The sequence below is a fragment of the Schistocerca piceifrons genome, chromosome 7 (genome assembly GCF_021461385.2).
Source record: "Schistocerca piceifrons isolate TAMUIC-IGC-003096 chromosome 7, iqSchPice1.1, whole genome shotgun sequence".
NCBI classification, from domain to species: domain Eukaryota; kingdom Metazoa; phylum Arthropoda; class Insecta; order Orthoptera; family Acrididae; genus Schistocerca; species Schistocerca piceifrons.
The window spans coordinates 37,951,507-37,972,275 of record NC_060144.1 but is presented as its reverse complement, the minus strand read 5'-3'; the positions used below and the strand labels follow the sequence as shown (position 1 = coordinate 37,972,275).

The window sequence follows — 20,769 nt, the reverse complement described above, 5'->3', positions numbered from 1 at the left end:
GACTCAGTGGCTAACGCACCCGCCTATACTCCATAAGGCGAGAGAAGAGCTCTGACAGTTGACGTGGCCTTGGGGCACGTGCTTCGCGCACCCACGGCGGCCAATCAGATCGTGAGCTCTTGTTTGCATTACGTGGCAACTCCCAAGTGTTGCCGTAGCGCTGGGCGACCGCTACTTTCAGTGAGTTGCGGCAAGTGCTACTTTCAGGCCTGTGTGTGTACGTGTCCATTCTGATACTTCTGTGAGTTTCTTGCCATGTGTATGAGTGTAAAAGTGAGTATAAGTGGAAAATAGCTGCCTGTAGTGCAGAGAATAGGGCTTTTCGGGAAGGAGCTACGCTGAAATGCGAAGCACTCGAATTTGTATACAGATTGCCTGTTTACTTTGAAGGGGAAAGGCATAATGGTGGCAGAAGCATTGAACATCTCTGCAGCGACAGTGAAGAGAGTCACAAATGATAAAGAGGCTGCCAATTCTGCTACGAGCCTTGTTACTGTGACGCCTGGAAAATCAAGGAAGAGACCGTGTCGTGCAACTGAAACAGACAACTTTGACAAAAGTGCTATCAGGCAACACATATATGCATACTACAGCAGAAAGGAGTATCCAATACTGAAAAAGTTGATGGCAACACTGTCGGACAGTGGTTTGTTCACAGGCAGAATGACGAGTCTCTCCATTGTTTTGAAAAAAATTGGCTTCCGTTGGAAAAAGTTCTGAGGACAAAGGTATTAATGATACACTGAGACACTGTAGCATGGAGACGTCGTTTCCTGCGCGAGTTGCTAGCAATGAATCAGGAAAATGTAATATGGATTGACGAAACATAGATCAACGTGCGTCATGCACGTTCCGTCGCGTGGACAGACGACACGTGCCATGGGACTATGAGCGTGCCAATTGGTTTCGAAGGGCTGCCTCTATGAACGGTTTTGTGCCCGGTGCTGTGATGATGTTTCAGTAAAAAAAAAACTGTCGACTACCACAAGGAGATGAATGCAGATACATTCAAAGACTGGTTCGTTACTTGTTTGCTACCAATCGTCAGTTCTGGTAGCGTTTTTGTAATGGACAATGCGCCATACCATTCTGTACAATTAAATAAGGCACCAACGGTTGCTGCAAGGAGAGACGAAATAGTCAGCTGCTTGAAAGATAATAAAATAGGCTTTGAATAGAATATGCAGAAAGGAGAACGTCTGGAGTTAGTGAAACAATACAAGCCACAGAAGACGCATTGTGTGACTGATACATCAGCAGAGAACCACGGCCCCAAGGTTATACGTCTTCCACCGCACCACTGCCATTACAACGCAACGGAACTCATCTGGGCTTAAATAAAATATGTTACGGAGCGAAACAAAACCTTTACGTTGCGAGACAGAGAGGCTGGTAAATAAGGCTGTCATACGAATGACGCCAGAAAACTGGAAGAACGTCGTGAACGATGTGTGGAAAGAAATTACAAGGTCAAAAATAGAATTATTTGTAAGAGACGAATCTGTTCATATTATTGTAATTTCTTTATCAGACGATGAGGGCAGCAGTAGCGAAGATACCAAAGACTACACTATGTCATCAAAAGTATCCGGACATCCACAAAAACATACGTTTTCCGTATTAGGTGCATTGTGCTGCCACGTACTGCCAAGAGAGCTGAATGGGGTGCTCCGCAGAATTCAGTGGTCTTGTTATTGGGTGACACTTGTGTCATACGTCTGTACTAAAGATTTCTACGCTCCTGAACATCCCTAGGTCCATTGTAACCAACCTCGACTGTCACTTTAACGTTTATTATAAGGCTCGGAATCAATGTACGTAACCTTGAAGTATTTTAATACGACTTTTTTGTGTGTAGGCTGAAGCAGCGAGTGAAAATTTGTAGCGAGGCTGGAAATCGAACCCGGGGTCTCCTGCTTCCTATACTCCGAAAGTCGAGAGAAGAACTCTGACGGCTGGTAGCACAGTTGCCAGTATTCGACATGGACGGGCAGCGAGCCAGTGGCGTGGGGAGCAGGGTGACAAACCTTCCCGTCCCACCCTTCGGCCCACGGCAACACTCGGCTCCTTCAGAACCTAACAATGCCGCGTCATTCATAGCAGCATTCCTGTAGGGGGTATCATTCTGCTGATTGATGTGTTCCTTGATGGAGTATTTTTTCAGATGCGGTACCAGTGTGTGTCACCTTACACAAACACACACACACACACACACACACACACACACACAAATATTTTGTTTAATGATGTTGAAGCCATTTGACTGCAACAATTTTTATTCTATTGTTATACGGTCCAGATTGCGCTCCATATCATACCAGCCTGATATCTTTTGACATATAAATAAGTTACTGTACTTGAAAATTGCCTATCGCCGAACTGTGGATCGTTTACCAATAAAATAAAAATTGTTACTGTCAAAAGGCGGTAACATCATTTTAAAAAATTACCATGACTATTGCTCCAGCCAAAATAAAAATTACACACAATCAGATTTTCAACTATAACAAGGTGCTTGGGAGCCTCTTTAGCTAGCACTATCGTCTTTTCGAGTGTATTCCATTCCTTCGCCACCTCGTTTATTCCTTCTACCTTCACCTCTCTCCCTTCGTTTTGGTGTAGTTTTTCTTTCCATTTTGCAGTGCTGTGTATTATTTGCACGTCATAACAATTTCAGAAACGCCCTAGTGTTGGAAACAAGCCACAGAGCTACTTCAATTGTCAGTACATAGTAACAGAGAGTTAGTGTACGACTCATTATTGCCAGCCGGTGTGGCCGTGCAGTTCTAGGCGCTTCAGTCTGGAACTGCGTGACCGCTACGGTCGCAGGTTCGAATCGTGCCTCGGGCATGGATGCGTGTGATGTTCTTAGGTTAGTTAGGTTTAAGTAGTTCTACGTTCTAGGGGACTGATGACCATAGATGTTAAGTCCCATAGTGCTCAGAGCCATTTGAACCATTTGACTCATTATTTGAACATCGATGTCTGTCTCTCAGAGGACAGCTATCTTTAGACATCTGTAAACACGTTGTTTCCTGTTATTCTTACACTTGTGTCAGGATATACACTCCTGGAAATGGAAAAAAGAACACATTGACACCGGTGTGTCAGACCTACCATACTTGCTCCGGACACTGCGAGAGGGCTGTACAAGCAATGATCACACGCACGGCACAGCGGACACACCAGGAACCGCGGTGTTGGCCGTCGAATGGCGCTAGCTGCGCAGCATTTGTGCACCGCCGCCGTCAGTGTCAGCCAGTTTGCCGTGGCATATGGAGCTCCATCGCAGTCTTTAACACTGGTAGCATGCCGCGACAGCGTGGACGTGAACCGTATGTGCAGTTGACGGACTTTGAGCGAGGGCGTATAGTGGGCATGCGGGAGGCCGGGTGGACGTACCGCCGAATTGCTCAACACGTGGGGCGTGAGGTCTCCACAGTACATCGATGTTGTCGCCAGTGGTCGGCGGAAGGTGCACGTGCCCGTCGACCTGGGACCGGATCGCAGCGACGCACGGATGCACGCCAAGACCGTAGGATCCTACGCAGTGCCGTAGGGGACCGCACCGCCACTTCCCAGCAAATTAGGGACACTGTTGCTCCTGGGGTATCGGCGAGGACCTTTCGTAACCGTCTCCATGAAGCTGGGCTACGGTCCCGCACACCGTTAGGCCGTCTTCCGCTCACGCCCCAACATCGTGCAGCCCGCCTCCAGTGGTGTCGCGACAGGCGTGAATGGAGGGACGAATGGAGACGTGTCGTCTTCAGCGATGAGAGTCGCTTCTGCCTTGGTGCCAATGATGGTCGTATGCGTGTTTGGCGCCGTGCAGGTGAGCGCCACAATCAGGACTGCATACGACCGAGGCACACAGGGCCAATACCGGGCATCATGGTGTGGGGAGCGATCTCCTACACTGGGCGTACACCACTGGTGATCGTCGAGGGGACACTGAATAGTGCACGGTACATCCAAACCGTCATCGAACCCATCGTTCTACCATTCCTAGACTGGCAAGGGAACTTGCTGTTCCAACAGGACAATGCACGTCCGCATGTATCCCGTGCCACCCAACGTGCTCTAGAAGGTGTAAGTCAACTACCCTGGCCAGCAAGATCTCCGGATCTGTCCCCCATTGAGCATGTTTGGGACTGGATGAAGCGTCGTCTCACGCGGTCTGCACGTCCAGCACGAACGCTGGTCCAACTGAGGCGCCAGGTGGAAATGGCATGGCAAGCCGTTCCACAGGACTACATCCAGCATCTCTACGATCGTCTCCATGGGAGAATAGCAGCCTGCATTGCTGCGAAAGGTGGATATACACTGTACTAGTGCCGACATTGTGCATGCTCTGTTGTCTGTGTCTATGTGCCCGTGGTTCTGTCAGTGTGATCATGTGATGTATCTGACCCCAGGAATGTGTCAATAAAGTTTCCCCTTCCTGGGACAATGAATTCACGGTGTTCTTATTTCAATTTCCAGGAGTGTATGTTACCGGTCGTGGTATTTATTGCGGAATTTCACCAGTTACTCGAGTCTTCCTATTCTGGCCCTCGACCTGTTGTTTACTTACTCGGCACATTTTTCGAGGGCGTACCTGCGAGTGTGGCGGGTGGCGGCAGCTGTCGCCGAGTCCAGGGCGCCGTTGGAGAGCGCGGCGTAGCCGGCGGGCGGGTACACGGCCACGCTGAAGTTGGCCTTGAGCGCCGGCTCGTCGAAGCAGGGGAACGCCTTGCGGGCGCTCATGGGGGCGAACTGCGTCGCCGCCAGGTACCTGCAAAGCGACTCAGCTACAGACTGGCGACCGACATTTATAAAACCACAAAACCACTGATAGAAAATTGAGGTTTAATTTTCTATCAGTGGTTTTGTGGTTTTATAAATGTAATAATGGCCAAAAAACCTGCAGTGAACGACTTTTCATTTCGTTTTTTTTTTCTATCATCAAATCACACTCTTATATACTGTACTTTAGGGAAGCGGGTTATTTTGAGCTATTAATAACAATTATAGTGGCAGATATGAAGAGAATTTTTAGGTGTACAAGATAGATGTTTTCTGGTACAGCGATTCTGGGAAAAGGAAATTAGAGGATACTGCACCAGCTAAGAATACCGGTAGAGGAGGAAGATCTGATTGGAATGAAGGATGTTCAAGGGTAACTGGTGCATACACAGGGAGAATGGTAGTCATTATCGTCGCTTTAGTAGATACATCTTCATTCGCTGTTGACCTTTAACACAATGGCATAGGCTTTATGTGTTATAAATAATACTGATATGTTTAATTACATGTACAATAACATATGTTAACTGTACACTTTAAGTTTTAACATATGTTTGGTATACTTTATTACATGCTCAATCACAGATATTTATACTTAATTATATTCACAATTACAAGAATTCATACTGAATTACAGACACAGCTACAAGCATTTAGCCATTTATTTTAAATTTTAACAACTGTTCACATTTTTTCATCAAAAAATTCTGTTATATTATAAAATGGATTTTAAGCCATCCAGCTGTACAGTTTTCTTTGAAATAATTGAGGAGGCATAGACCACACTGAAAGTGGTAATCTGTTAGAGATTTTTAGGGAGCTGAGTGTGGGTGAATGGGCTCTTTTTACTGGTCTGTGTCTCGGAATATCCGTTTTAATTTTTCCTCTGTGTTAGTGTGTATTTAGTGTGTATTTCCTCTTATATAGTTGTAAATGTATTGAGTTTTCTAAACAGAGGTCGGCAGTCATCTGTTGGACCAGCGGTATCAATTTCTCGTATGACTTTTTTTTGTATCTTCAGTATATCACTTATATGTGTACAGTGACCCTGACCAATTACTAGCAGTCCATAAGAAATGTGAGACTGGTACAGTCCACAACATGTCAAACTTAAATGGTTAGGAGTAACTAAAACTCTCAGTTTCCACGTTAGGTATGTTACCCTTGATATTGTTTTGGAGATGTGACTGATGTGTTCGCTCCAGCTCAATTTGGAGTCAATGTGGAATCCTAATAGTTTAACTGTTCTAGTTTGTATATCATTAGGTAGTCCTAACAGAAGATCCTGGGTTCTATCAGGATTACACAGCAGTTTGTCAGAGGAGAACAGTTTTACTGCAGCATTTAGTTATTCCAGTGACACTTGTAATACTGATATGTCCTGGTTAGTTGCAATTATCGTTGTGTCATCTGTGTAGCAGACCACAGACTGAGGAACGATATGTGGCAAATAATTGATGGCAGATACTAATAATAATGGTCTCTGCCATTTTCATTAGAGAATGTCTGTTTCTCACTGAAATGACATGTCATTAACTGCCTTCTGAAGCTGAATACGTTACTCAGTTCCGTGATATAATGTGGGAGGTTGGTCCAGAGTTGAATCCTTACTGCTGAAAAGGACTTTGAGGAAACACATGAACGATGGAGTAGGACTTTTTTTTTTTTTTTTTTTGCTCTGATGGGAACAGGTGATTCTGCCATGTTGTTCGGACAAGAGCATTAAGGTCGTGGAGAGATATGGGGGACAGTTTTCGTTGGCATGACAGTACAGGAGAAAAAGAACACAAAAATCTCTGCGCTTGTCTGCAGGCAGCTAGGATAGCTGTGCATGTCATGGTGAAGTGTGATCATAGAGTCCAGCACCACAGATATAACTAACATACGCATGCATAGCCAGTTCCTCTGAAAGATTGCAGGATAAAATTTTTGTGCTCAACAATTGGAAGCATTGAGGGTTTACACAAAGTTGTTCTTCAGTTCAAACGGGAAGAGCTTTTTATAGTTCCGTATGGCATGGAGAGATGATGATACTTTCTTGTGTGTTGCAGTTGTGTGTGCAGTTCAACTTAGGTTTGCTTCTATTATTACTCATAGACTCTCTGCTGAGGGTAAACAAAGCGGTAGACAAGTTTACTTCCACATCTCCTTAAGCTGGCTACTTGGACCCAAGGTTCCCTGCCTGCAACTGTTCAGTGGAGCGTTCTTTATGTCCTGTTAGGTTTCTGCACGCTCTTACGGAAAGACGGGCAACAAAATACAGAAGAGTTATTTAAAAAGTGGTTACATCATTTCTACTTTCCAGAGTTCTTGCAACTGTAGATAGTCTTTCGCTCCTTTTGTTTTACCACTGTTACCTCCAGAATTTAAAAGTGTGTAGTCCAACAAATTACACTACTGGCCATTAAAATTGCTACACCACGAAGATGACGTGCTACAGACGCGCTGTGATATGCAAATGATTAGCTTTTCAGAGCATTCACACAAGGTTAGTGCCGGTGGCGACACCTACAACGTGCTGACATGAGGAAAGTTTCCAACCGATTTCTCATACACAAACAGCAGTTGACCGGCGTTGCCTGGTGAAACGTTGTTGTGATGCCTCGTGTAAGAAGTAGAAATGCGTATCACCACGTTTCCGACTTTGATAAAGGTCGGATTGTAGCCTATCGCGATTGCGGTTTATCGTATCGCGACATTGCTGCTCGCATTGGTCCAGATCCAATGAATGTTAGCAGAATGTGGAATCGGTGGGTTCAGGAGGGTAATACGGAACGCCGTGCTGGATCCCAACGGCCTCGTATCACTAGCAGTCGAGATGACAGGTATCTTATCCGCATGGCTGTAACGGATCGTGCAGCCACGTCTCGATCCCTGAGTCAACAGATGGGGACGTTTGTAAGTCAACAACCATCTGTACGAACAGTTCGACGACGTTTGCAGCAGCATGGACTATCAGCTCGGAGACCACGGCTGCGGTTACCCTTGACGCTGCATCACGGACAGGAGCGCCTGCGATGGTGTACTCAACGACGAGCCTGGGTGCACGAATGGCAAAACGTCATTTTTTCGGATGAATCCAGGTTCTGTTTACAGCATCATGATGGTCGCATCCGTGTTTGGCGACATCACGGTGAACGCACATTGGAAGCGTGTATTCGTCATCGCCATACTAGCGTATCACCTGGCGTGATGGTATGGGGTGCCATTGGTTACACGTCTCAGTCATCTCTTGTTCGCATTGACGGCACTTTGAACAGTGGACGTTGCATTTCAGATGTGTCACGACCCGTGGCTCTACCCTTCATTCGATCCCTGGGAAACCCTACATTGTAATAGGATAATGCTAATGCACGACCGCATGTTGCAGGTCCTGTATGTTCCACTGCTGCCCTGGCCAGCACATTCTCCAGATTTCTCACTAATGGAAGAAGTCTGGTCAATGGTGGCCGAACAGCTGTCTCGTCACAATACGCCAATCACTTCTCTTGATGAACTGTGGTATCGTGTTGAAGCTGCATGGGCAGCTGTACCTGTACACGTCATTCAAGCTCTGACTCAATGCCCAGGCGTATTAAGGCCGTTATTACGGCCAGAGGTGCTTATTCTGGGTACTGATTTCTCACGACCTATGAACCCAAATTGCGTGTAAATGTAATCACATGTCAGTTCTAGTATATTTGTCCAATGAACACCCGTTTATCAACTGCATTTCTTCTTGGTGTAGCAATTTTATTGGTCAGTAGTGTAGACACTTGAAGGAACAAAAATCGAAAAGAAATGAATGGAGGAGGGTGAGTGAGGTAGTGCCAAAAGTCTATGGCTTAGGTATTTCCTATCTATATACCCGGGCCTGAAGATACACGGGTTGGACAAAAATATGGAAATACTGCGAGAAATGTGTACTTAAACATAAATGCAGAATCTAACCGAGCACACCGTTTGCATTGTCACATTTGACACGTCGTAAGTGCCAGTCGTGGACACAACAGTGTTCCGTGTAGCTGTGAGTGGATCGTGTGGGACCTAAGTGGACTCGGACGTGCCCAAATTGTTGTCGCTCGTACGAAGGGTGCTTCCATAACCACAGGAGCCAAAGTGTTAGGTATTTGAGGAGGCATCACGTCAACTAAATCACAACGCGGACGAAAGTGTGTGTCGAGTGAGAATGAAGGACGGTCGAAGAAGAGTGTCACAAGCTGCAACATTGTCGCTCGTGCTGATTCCGCATTTAACATTTGACGATGCCACTATGGCTGCCGTACATTAGGACTTTGTTTTTATGAAACAGATCTGAATGATGGTCACTAAAGACAGAAACCGGTAATCTGTTAACAAAAAAGTTTGCGACCATAGACGTAAATTAAAGGAAACTTACGACAGAAGAGTGTTACAGCCGCGAACGACCTGCGAGCGGTGCGCGGCAGAAAAGAGAGGCGCGAAGCCGGCAGGCGGGGGTGCGGCTGACGGACGGACGGGAGGGGCGAACGAGTAGGTGACGACAGACACTACGACCGACGAGGACATAACACGAGGCGGGCGAGCAAGAACTGAGGTGATAGACACGGGGAGGCAACAATAACGCAGGAACACTGCCAAACAACGGCGGCACGCATCTCAACACCGGCAACTGGAACGCAGTACGTCCGAGGTGCACACGCGAACTACGGCGAGTACCAGACTGCCGGGGTAGCGGCGCGCGCCCGCCTAAATACCCGACCGCGGGAAACGCGATCGGCCGCCGACTTCGTGTGGCACGGAGAGCGACAGCCCTGGACGGTGCACAAGTCGCGCCCAATCACCCCCCTCCACACCAATCCATATCCTAAGCTCCGCCCATGGTCTGTCGCATGTTCAAACATCAAAGTTGTTCGTATCACAGCTATGCCAGTCATAACAAGGGAGAAAATCAGTAGTAGTACGAAATACAGTTTTTCCAGTACCATTGTGAAAAGAATTAGAAATATGTTCATTGAATATGCGAGTTGAAAAATCATCAATAAGAATTAAAAATTAAAATGGTATCCACACTGTCTTTTTTTATTTCATGAGCTTTCATCTGCACTGTATCAAAAAATCTGATATTTGTTAACTGCTGTGACCGCAGATTTCCGTCACCTCGCGTAGTGTGAGAAATTCTGATGGGAAATATTAATTGATAGTATCGCCAAGGATGCTGTCCATTATCTCGATGGTCTAAAGTCAATGTTGTGCATAAACAAGGCAAAGTCAATGTCTTTGTTTGTTTCTGATTACCTCATTTAGGCTAAAGAATATAAGAGTGGGATAATGTAGAAATGTGTAATGCAAGCAGTCAGATATTTATACAGTGACATTCTTCATTAATATTTTTGCCTGTGTAATGGGTGAATTTGTACTTGTGAACTCTTATGACTGCTTGCTTACAGCCGACACGAGGTTACTTTGAATTCTTCTTCAGTGTTTGAGAGCTTTAGAGCCGCCTATTGTTAAACATATGTACATTATTTCGTCAGTGTCATTCCAACACATGTTATCGTACTTTAATGTCTGTTAGATATCAGTCTGTTAGATATCAGTTTTGACAGCAGTTGGCCACAACAGTCAAGATTAGACACCTTGTGCATGGTAACTTTATTGAGAGTGCATATCTATGTTTCATTTTGACAGTATTACACAAACTGCTAAGAAGTACTAACAGCATAACACTGCTAGTATGAACAACCGCAGTAAAACAAAAAACGATGAACAAAAACACGACAGCGACGAGGACTACCAAAAATCATATTGATGCGCTCTTGGTTGGTGTGGTGGGGGGTAGGTGTGGAGGGGGGTAAATGGGCGGGGCTTGTGCAAACGTCCGGGGCTGTCGCTAACGTTTCCTCTGAGAGCGGCGCGGCGAGGCACGCGGCGGAGAATAGAGGCCCCTAGTGGGTATCCAGGTCCGTACCCTCTGGCGCGTATTCAACTTCCGCGTCTTCCGACAAAAAGAGGATTGTAATGATAAGTAAGATGACGATAGCCCGCCTGGTTAGCCGTTCAGTCTAACGCAAGGCTTTCCAGATTGGGAAGGAGCGCCTGGTCCCCGGCACGAATCCGCCCGGCGGACTTGTGTCGGGGTCCGGTGAGCCGGCCAGTCTTTGGATGGTTTTTAGGCGGTTTTCCATCTGCCTCGGCGAATGCGGGCTGGTTCCCCTTATTCCGCCTCAGCTACACTAAGTCGGCGATTGCTGCGCAAACATGTACGCGTACGCCACCATTACTCTACCACGCAGACATAGGGGTTACACTCGTCTGGTGTGAGACGTTCCCTGGGGGGATCCACTGAGGGCCGAACCGCACAATAACCCTGAAAGAGTGGTTCGGTGTGTGGTGGCGGAGGGGTGAAGTGGACTGCGGTAGTCGTCTTGAGGATGTGCACCATTGTGGCTGCGGCGGAGATGGGGCCTCTCTGTCGTTTCTAGGTCCCTGGTTAACATACAATACAATACAAGATGACGACAGCTGCACGTCACATCAAAGCCGAGTGTTGCACTTGGGAAGCCAGTCAACACCAAGCAAAATACACGAAGACGGCTCCCTAAGCGGGGAATTGCAGGGCGAGCTCGAATTTCAGAGCCACACGTCAGTGATACAAATGCCCATAACAGGAAAGCAAATTGCGAATGTCGTGAGACACGGATCGTGGAGAAATGGAAGACAGTCATTTGGTCAGATGAGTCTCATTTTACACCGTTTCTGATTTCCGATCGAGCTTATGTATCAAGAGTAAAACATGACGGTGGTTTGGGCAGCTATATCGTTGTATTGCATGGTCTCCACGGTTACTTTGCAAGCCCGCATTACTGCCAAGAATTACGTTACTATTTTGGCTGATCAGGCCCATCAAAATGGTGCAATTTTTGTTCCACAATGTTGATGCTTTGTTATAAGTCTATAGGGCCCGATCCAGAACTGGATTTGTGAGCACCAGGACGAATTGCCACAGCACATTCCACAGATCTCAATATTTGTCAGCCTCTGTGGTCTACTTTGAAAAGAAGGGTGCGCGATCTCCGTCCACCTCCATCACCGTTACCTGAGCTCGCTATCATATTTCAGGAAAAACGGTACAGGATTCCCTAGAAAATCGTACAGGACGCTTATTTGTCCATTCCAGAACGACTGGAAGCTGTTTTGAATGTCAATGGGTTTCCTACACTGTATTAGGGATGGTAACGTGTTTCCATATTTTTCTCCGCCTGTAGCTCACTTGTTTGGAAAGTGTACAGAGAACAAGTGTGGTAGTATTTTGGAGCTCACCGGGTCTGCCCGCCAGCCTGGTACTCGCTGAGGTAGAAGCCGTCCATGTCGGTGCGCAGCCGCGACCGGAATGGCACGACCAGGCTCAGTTCTCCAGACAGCTGCGTGCCCAGCGATATGTTGACCATCTCGCTGTCCCAGTCCCGCGTCGCGTCGTCCACTGTGAACTCCTGCTCGCTGCCGTCCTCAGCAGTGCTCCTCACCCTGATGTCAGCTGGGTCTATGGTCACCGAATCACCGGCGTGCAGTGTAATCTGTTGGGAGAGGAAAAGCGATGGTGCTGTCGATTTTACCATATTCGTCGCGGCAGTCACCAGCGTTCTTACGAAGAACCTTACAGTAGAAGATACACTGAAAAAAAACCTCAACACAGAGAAGGAGTTGTGCGTCATAAACGAAAGTTCGCAGACGCTTTTCTACTTCAACAAGATGATGTCAGTTCAGACTTAGTGCTAGTCGCATAAGAGTGCCGCTAATAGCACCACTATGAACATGTGTATCAGGTTTGCTTCAAAAACACACTGTAAAAGTCATCACCGTTAGTTACCTTTCAGACCGAACACAGTGAGTTGATGTTAGTCAAGAATGCCTTTAAGGCGACAAACATCTTTACCAACAGCTCATTGCGTTTGAATGAGGTTGTGTAACAAGCATACAAGAAGCTGGATATTTCTCCCGTGGTATTGCAAAAAGACTTGGCAACAACATAATCACTGTACACGATTGCTGGCAGCGGTTGTCACGGGTAGGTGCGGTCACAAGAAGGATGGGCTCCGAGCGGGCACGTGGCACTACCGAGAGGAAAGACCATCATGTTTGGCATATGGATCTGGCGCATCTTAGAGAATCTCCAACAGTAATTTGAGCAGCAGTTGGCACAACAGTGACACAACGAACTGTTACAAATCGGTTGCTTCAAGAACAGATCCAAGTCAGACGTCCTGAAGCATTCATTCCACTTACCCCAAACCATCGCCATTTGCGACTTCAGTGATGTCATGTGAAAGTCAATTGGAGGGCAGGGTGGAGGTCTGATGTTTTGTCTGACGAAATCTGGTTCTGCCTCAATGACAGTGATGTCCATGCTTTGCTTAGGAGTTCAGTTGAGGGCCTGCAAGCAACCTGTATGTGTGCTAGTCACACTGGACATACACCTGAAGTTACGGTCTCAGGTGAGATTTTGTATGTCACTCTCGTGGCCTGACTATAAATCTGTCCGTCATTCTAGTGATTCGACTGTTGTACTGCCATTCCTGAACATCATTTCAGGGAGTGTTTTCCAACAGGATGACGGTCGCCTGCACACTGCTGTTGTAACGCAACATGCTCTACAGAGTGTTGTCATGTTGCCTCGCCTTGTCAATCAGCAGATCTGTCTCCAAGCGAGCACATAACGGACATGAACGGACGACAACTCCAGCGTCAACCATATGCAACGCTGACAGTCCCTGTATTGACCAAGCAAGTGGAACAAGCATGGAACTCCATCCCACAAACTGACATCTGGCACCTGTACGACGCAATGCATGTACGTTTTCATGTTTGCAGTCAACATTCCGGCGGTTACACTAGTTACTAACGTACCAAAATTGTATGTTATTATCAAATGTTGGTCCTCAATTTAGTGATCAAAATTTAAACCAACAATGTTATTTTAAGATTACATGATTTTATTTAAGAATATTATGTTATTGAAACACAATTAAAAATGCACAAAATGAAATAGATACTATTGGAAATAGACATGAAAATTGCGAAGAATTTTTAAGACTTAATTATGTACCAAATTCGGTAAACTTATATCAACAAATGAAAGAAAACTTAAGAATTGTTTGGCATCGAAATTATTTTAACAAATTTATATCAATGAATGAAAGAAAACTTAAGAATTGTTTGATATCGTGATTATTTCAATACTTCGGATAATTATTCATGAGAACAACTGCATGATGACATATATAATTCTGCAAACGTTTCTTAGAAAATCAAACTAGATTTCCGAGTCTTTTTTCCATAATCAAATTTAAGAGACATTCATATGAATTTTTATATTCATCTTATAAACAAAATTTACATGTATTAAAACCATATGATTCTATTAACTCAGATTTAAAATTCTTACATGATTTTGACATTAAATCGTTTTTGTTAACCTTTTTTTGAATATCAAAATAAACTCATCTTCCTTAATAAAACAATAAACATAATAAAAATTATATTCAATTATAAACATATTTAAATTTTTAATAACAAACTCATTTCATATATAAAATTTTTTGTTAACATTTTAAAAATTACTTTAGTTTTATTTGTCCAACTGTTGTGTGAAATATCAAACTCTAACCATTTGACATATATTTTATTTACCTTTCCTTATTTAAAACTTTTCAGCAAGGCAAATATCTGGAAAATTCGTTTTCAACAGTCCTTGTTCATAAAAATTTCCTTTTATTTGTTCACCATTTAAATCTCCCAATTTATATGTGATTGGATTAGAATGATTTTCAAAAATTTCTGTTGACCAGTTTCTTGTATATCCTTTTCAAAAATTCCTTCATGTTTATTCTTACTTTATTACAAATTTTATATTTAGGTTCAGTATCTAGCAAATTTGTTACAGAGACAGTTTCCAAGAAGATTTTCTCATTTTTTATTTACATCTTTCAGTTGCAATTTTATTGTTGAATGTTTTGTATTATTATATTCAACAATTAATTGAGAAACCAAGACAACTCTTTCATAATTTCCTTGAAGAGCAAATTTCTTACACATTTTTCATTCAATGGTCTATTAAATCATTCAACTACAGTTGGTTTTGATTCACCAATAGTTGAATAATGATTCATGTTAAATTTCTTAAATTCTTGAAATTCTTTATTATAGAATTCTTTACCATTATCTCTTTGCATATTTTTTGGCTTTTCTGCCTCAATTATTTTTTGAAAGAATTAACTATATTTTGACTTGTTTTATCTTTAACTAGAACTGCCCAAGCAAAATCTGAGAAAACATCGATAACAGTTAATAAACATCTATATCCTTTATTTATTTTCGAAATTCCTTTAAACTTTCGAGAACCCATTTCGACTAAATCAGATTGCCATAAATTATCAATTCCAAAGAAAGTTACATATTTCTGTTTAAATTTTTTTCTAATTGGTTTATGTAAATCATTAATATAATTTGTTCACAAATATATACACCTTTACCTACAAAATTTTTAAATAAATTTACTCATTTTAGTTTTACAAATTGAACGAAGGTCTTCAATTCTTTGTTTTTCATTTTTAGTTGTTAATCTATGAGGGTGAAGTGTTTAAGTAAACTTCCTGTACTTCAAACAGTAATTGTGATTATTGTTCTTCATTTATATACAATAAAAATAATTAAATTATCCCACCAAACACAATTATCCTTAAATAAAATGGAACAGTTTTAACAGAATCTTTTAATGTTGCAGTCAGAAAACAATTTTTATTCCTTGGATTTCAGGAGTTATTTTATAAAGTTTGTCAGAAAACTATTGTTATTCCTTGGATTTCAGGAGTTTTTTATAAAGTTTGTCAACAACACTATCCAAATATAAAAGTCATCAAATGTTAAATATTTGTGTTTTCACCAACAACACGACCTTGTTTAAGCATAAAATCATTTTCATTGAAATTTTTTGTTCACCTCCAGTCATAAAAGTAAATTCAATAATTTCTTTAACATATACTTTATAAATAGGTTTTTTAATCTTTTAAGTATGTTGTTAAATATGTTTTTGGGGAATAATCTCAATATCTTCCTTGGAATAATAATTCTGAAACATAGTTAACACATTTACATATTGTTTTTAAGTTCTAAAAGTCGAGTTTATGCATGCTTAGATCTGCTCAGCTGGAACAACATTTAAAGCTATGCCTAATTTTCGTTCCCATACCTTACTCCTCTAACCGCAGTTGGAGCTATACTTTCTCCTAATGAAGAATCATTTTCATGCATTGTTTCTTTTGCAGCTAACTGAAGTTCTTTATCAGCTTGATGTCTAGATTCTAAGAGTTTATTATTTCTGTAGGCGATACATGTTTTACAAGCTTTATGTAATTAATTTATTCCTGGATCATTATGTGCTAGTTTTTCTTCAAGCTCAGTAAATGGAAGTCCTAGCGCGAACCTTTCAGAACTTATGACAATTTTATTTCATATACACTCCTGGAAATTGAAATAAGAACACCGTGAATTCATTGTCCCAGGAAGGGGAAACTTTATTGACACATTCCTGGGGTCAGATACATCACATGATCACACTGACAGAACCACAGGCACATAGACACAGGCAACAGAGCATGCACAATGTCGGCACTAGTACAGTGTATATCCACCTTTCGCAGCAATACAGGCTGCTATTCTCCCATGGAGACGATCATAGAGATGCTGGATGTAGTCCTGTGGAACGGCTTGCCATGCCATTTCCACCTGGCGCCTCAGTTGGACCAGCGTTCGTGCTGGACGTGCAGACCGCGTGAGACGACGCTTCATCCAGTCCCAAACATGCTCAATGGGGGACAGACCCGGAGATCTTGCTGGCCAGGGTAGTTGACTTACACCTTCTAGAGCACGTTGGGTGGCACGGGATACATGCGGACGTGCATTGTCCTGTTGGAACAGCAAGTTCCCTTGCCGGTCTAGGAATGGTAGAACGATGGGTTCGATGACGGTTTGGATGTACCGTGCACTATTCAGTGTCCCCTCGACGATCACCAGTGGTGTACGCCCAGTGTAGGAGATCGCTCCCCACACCATGATGCAGGGTGTTGGCCCTGTGTGCCTCGGTCGTATGCAGTCCTGATTGTGGCGCTCACCTGCACGGCGCCAAACACGCATACGACCATCATTGGCACCAAGGCAGAAGCGACTCTCATCGCTGAAGATGACACGTCTCCATTCGTCCCTCCATTCACGCCTGTCGCGACACCACTGGAGGCGGGCTGCACGATGTTGGGGCGTGAGCGGAAGACGGCCTAACGGTGTGCGGGACCGTAGCCCAGCTTCATGGAGACGGTTGCGAATGGTCCTCGCCGATACCCCAGGAGCAACAGTGTCCCTAATTTGCTGGGAAGTGGCGGTGCGGTCCCCTACGGCACTGCGTAGGATCCTACGGTCTTGGCGTGCATCCGTGCGTCGCTGCGGTCCGGTCCCAGGTCGACGGGCACGTGCACCTTCCGCCGACCACTGGCGACAACATCGATGTACTGTGGAGACCTCACGCCCCACGTGTTGAGCAATTCGGCGGTACGTCCACCCGGCCTCCCGCATGCCCACTATACGCCCTCGCTCAAAGTCCGTCAACTGCACATACGGTTCACGTCCACGCTGTCGCGGCATGCTACCAGTGTTAAAGACTGCGATGGAGCTCCGTATGCCACGGCAAACTGGCTGACACTGACGGCGGCGGTGCACAAATGCTGCGCAGCTAGCGCCATTCGACGGCCAACACCGCGGTTCCTGGTGTGTCCGCTGTGCCGTGCGTGTGATCATTGCTTGTACAGCCCTCTCGCAGTGTCCGGAGCAAGTATGGTGGGTCTGACACACCGGTGTCAGTGTGTTCTTTTTTCCATTTCCAGGAGTGTAGTTCAATAATTGTCACCCTGTGCACACATAATACAGTAAAAATGTTGTTGTTATTGGAGTTTGCACCTAGGAACCTTGGTTCAAGGATATAACACTGTACCAAATTCCCTTTGGAAGCAACAAGAGGTAGTTACAGTCAGGCTCTTGATGTGCTCCATAGTTATGGTGTCACTTTTAGTTAACGTTTACGCCAATTCTACTGGACGACAACACAAAGCACCAACTAAATAGGTGTCTTGGTTGATTATCGACGAACAACACTTGGTGTCGATTTGAGTGTCTGAAGTCTGGAGGTTTGGGTGTGAGCCCCTAAGGTCTCCATATCATCAGGAAGTTAGGCCGGAGAACAGAGAGGTGGATTGGGGGCCACAAATTCTGAGTGCAGGGTCCAGTGTGAGTGGTTCTGGGAAGCGGCACTCAGTGGGTCGCTCCTGAAGGAGGACTTCTGGCCGTAGCAATCTCCTCCTTCTGCTAAGGGTCGGACAGGAGGGCGCCGGCTCGCAAAACAATTTACCTGGGCCAGGAGGCCCAACTTCATGATAAGGAGAACAAACAAGAAAGTGACCTAAGGAAATCGTGTTAAAATGCTACGTAGTCAGGCCCATAGGACGACATCATGCTCACCGGCCGCCATGTCATCCTCTGCCACATGGCGTCTTTCGATGTGATCGGCCATCGGGTTGGCACACTACACTCTTCACTGTTGTAAAGTTTTCAGACCCTGCAGTCGCTACTCCTCTATCCAGGAGGTCCTCAACTGGTACTGTGGGAGGAGTGGGAAGTCACAGCCCGTTCAACACCACCCACTAAGGGAAAGACCGGTGCCAGAATGGGAACTGAACCCAGGTCCTCTACGTAGTAGGCATACACGCTGACAGAGGTGGGCCTTGACTACAGCAAGCAGGTTCAGATGGATGTATTACGGTATATTAATAATTTTTACTTATGGACCGTCTGACAGCAACTGAATAAAACACAATTTTAGTGCCGTACGCGTTTCGCCTTTATTTTCTGCAAGGCATCATCAGTGGCCTGGAATATGTACATATGTTAGCTATTTTATTTACATTTTTGTCATTGTGCCTATAAGTTATAAACAGTTCTGGTGGTTGGTATTTCCTATTAAGTAGTAATGTTTTGAACTGTACTTACAGGTTGCGTGGACAATTTCCTACATATTACGCTCCTGTTGCATTTTTGGTGTTGTTCTTCTTCTTACGAACGCCAGTTTGCGGTTTTTTTCCCCATTCCACAACACTATGCACTGAACGCTTGTTTTAAAGCAATGTTTTGGTTTCTGTTACCGACTGTCAAATGTTTTTGCCAAAGATCGAATGTTATTGCCAAATTTATGAGTGTAACTATTGAAGTATCTGTGGTCTGTTCGTGTATGCATTTGTGTGTGCGTTTGTGTGTGTGTGTGTGTGTGTGTGTGTGTGTGTGTGTTTTGGTGTCATATATATTTTTTTGTGCTGTGTGTATGTGTATGTGTATTTTGGTGTTTTTTTGCTCTGTGTGTGTGTGTGTGTGTGTGTGTGTGTGTGTGTGTGTGTGTGTGTGTGTGTGTGTGTCTCCAGAAGATGTTTGTCATTGTTGCTTACTCTCATTATTTTCATTTCTTGTTCCATGTTTGTAGGATGATGGTTATAGTGTTTTAAATGCTCTGCAAATGTGGAATGGTTTGTTTCATACTTCCAACATCTGATATGTTCTTTGTATCTTGTTTGAAAAATCCTGCATGTCATGCCTATGTATACTGCATCACAACTTTGACATTCAAGTTTATATATTCCTGATTGTTGGAATTTGTCTCTCTTGGTAGCTGGCAGGCTTAGGTGTGATTGAAGGGTTTGCCCAGGCTTATATGCTATTTTGAAGCCCTGTCTCTTTAGGATGTTTGCAACTCTGTGTGTTAGTTTGTGTGTGTAGGTCATGGTGTACCATCTGGTTCTTTTCTGTGTGGTGTTGTCATTGTGTGTGTTTGTTGAGTGTGTTTGTAAGTTTTCAGCTTGTGAGTTCTTTTGTATTGTGGAACTGTTGTGTTAGTTTTTTATTTGTGTTTTTATTTTTTGTTTGAGCTTGTGTACCACATGTGTGTCATACCCATTGTTCCTAGCTATTTGTATGATTGTACTCATTTCTTGTTCATAGTTTCTCTTGCTGAGTGGGATTCTGTTTAATCTATGTAACATGTGTCTTAGTGCTGCAAGTTTCTGGCTGGGGGTGGTTGGATGTGGAATGTATTATTATGTCTGTGGCTGTTGGTTTTCTAAAGATGTTAAATGTATGTTTAGCATTTTCTTTTTTAATTATAATGTCAAGGAAATTTATTTGATTTTCTTTTTCTTTTTCAAGTGTGAATTTTATGTTCTGATGAGCTGTGTTTATTTCTGAATGGAGTTCATCTATTTTTTCATTTGGCTCATCTACCAGACAAATAATGTCATCCACGTATCTGTACCAATATATGATTTTGAAACTTTCATTTGTGGTTATCTTATCATATATCAGATTTTCTAGGTGACTGATGAAAATGTTTGCTAGTGTTCCTGATACTGGGGATCCCATGGGCAGTAGTTTTGTTCAGTTGTCAGTCTGAGCATATATGTTATTTCTTTTATTGCGTCTGTGGTGAGGTTGCTGTGGGATGAGAGATTTTGTTCTATGATTTTTATTGTTTCTGTGATAGGGATGGAGGTATACATGTTTTCTATATCGAATGAAATCAGTGATGCTGTGTGTGGTACCTGTATGTTCTGTATGTTTTCTATTAGGTTTCCTGTGTTTATCACTGTTCTGTTTTTTTCTGCTTTATAGTGTTTTGTAACTAACTTTTGGAGGTGTTTGGCACAATGACAAAAATGTAAATAAAATAGCTAACATATGTATATATTCCAGGCCACTGATGATGCCTTGCAGAAAAGAAAGGCGAAATGCGTATGGCACTAAAATTGTGTTTTATTCAGTTGTGTCAGACGGTCCATAAGTAAAAATTATTAATATACCGTAATATTACACACAACTGAGGAAGACAGGACTATAAAAGTTGAAGATGTCAGATGGATGTAGATTACTGTATTTCTGCAG

The 20,769-nt window shown here is 43.7% G+C and overlaps 1 protein-coding gene across 1 annotated transcript in view; it reads right to left on the bottom strand.

Annotated features, from left to right (window-relative positions):
* The window catches only part of LOC124805407 (aminopeptidase N-like), a 521,668-nt gene that overhangs the window by 303,007 nt on the left and 197,892 nt on the right, over positions 1 to 20,769 (bottom strand). The window contains exons 3-4 of the mRNA XM_047265968.1: positions 12,067 to 12,320; positions 4,598 to 4,774 (exon numbers count right to left, since the gene is read on the bottom strand). Of these exons, the coding sequence (XP_047121924.1) occupies positions 4,598 to 4,774; positions 12,067 to 12,320 (431 nt within the window). The remainder of the gene's footprint in view (positions 1 to 4,597; positions 4,775 to 12,066; positions 12,321 to 20,769) is intronic.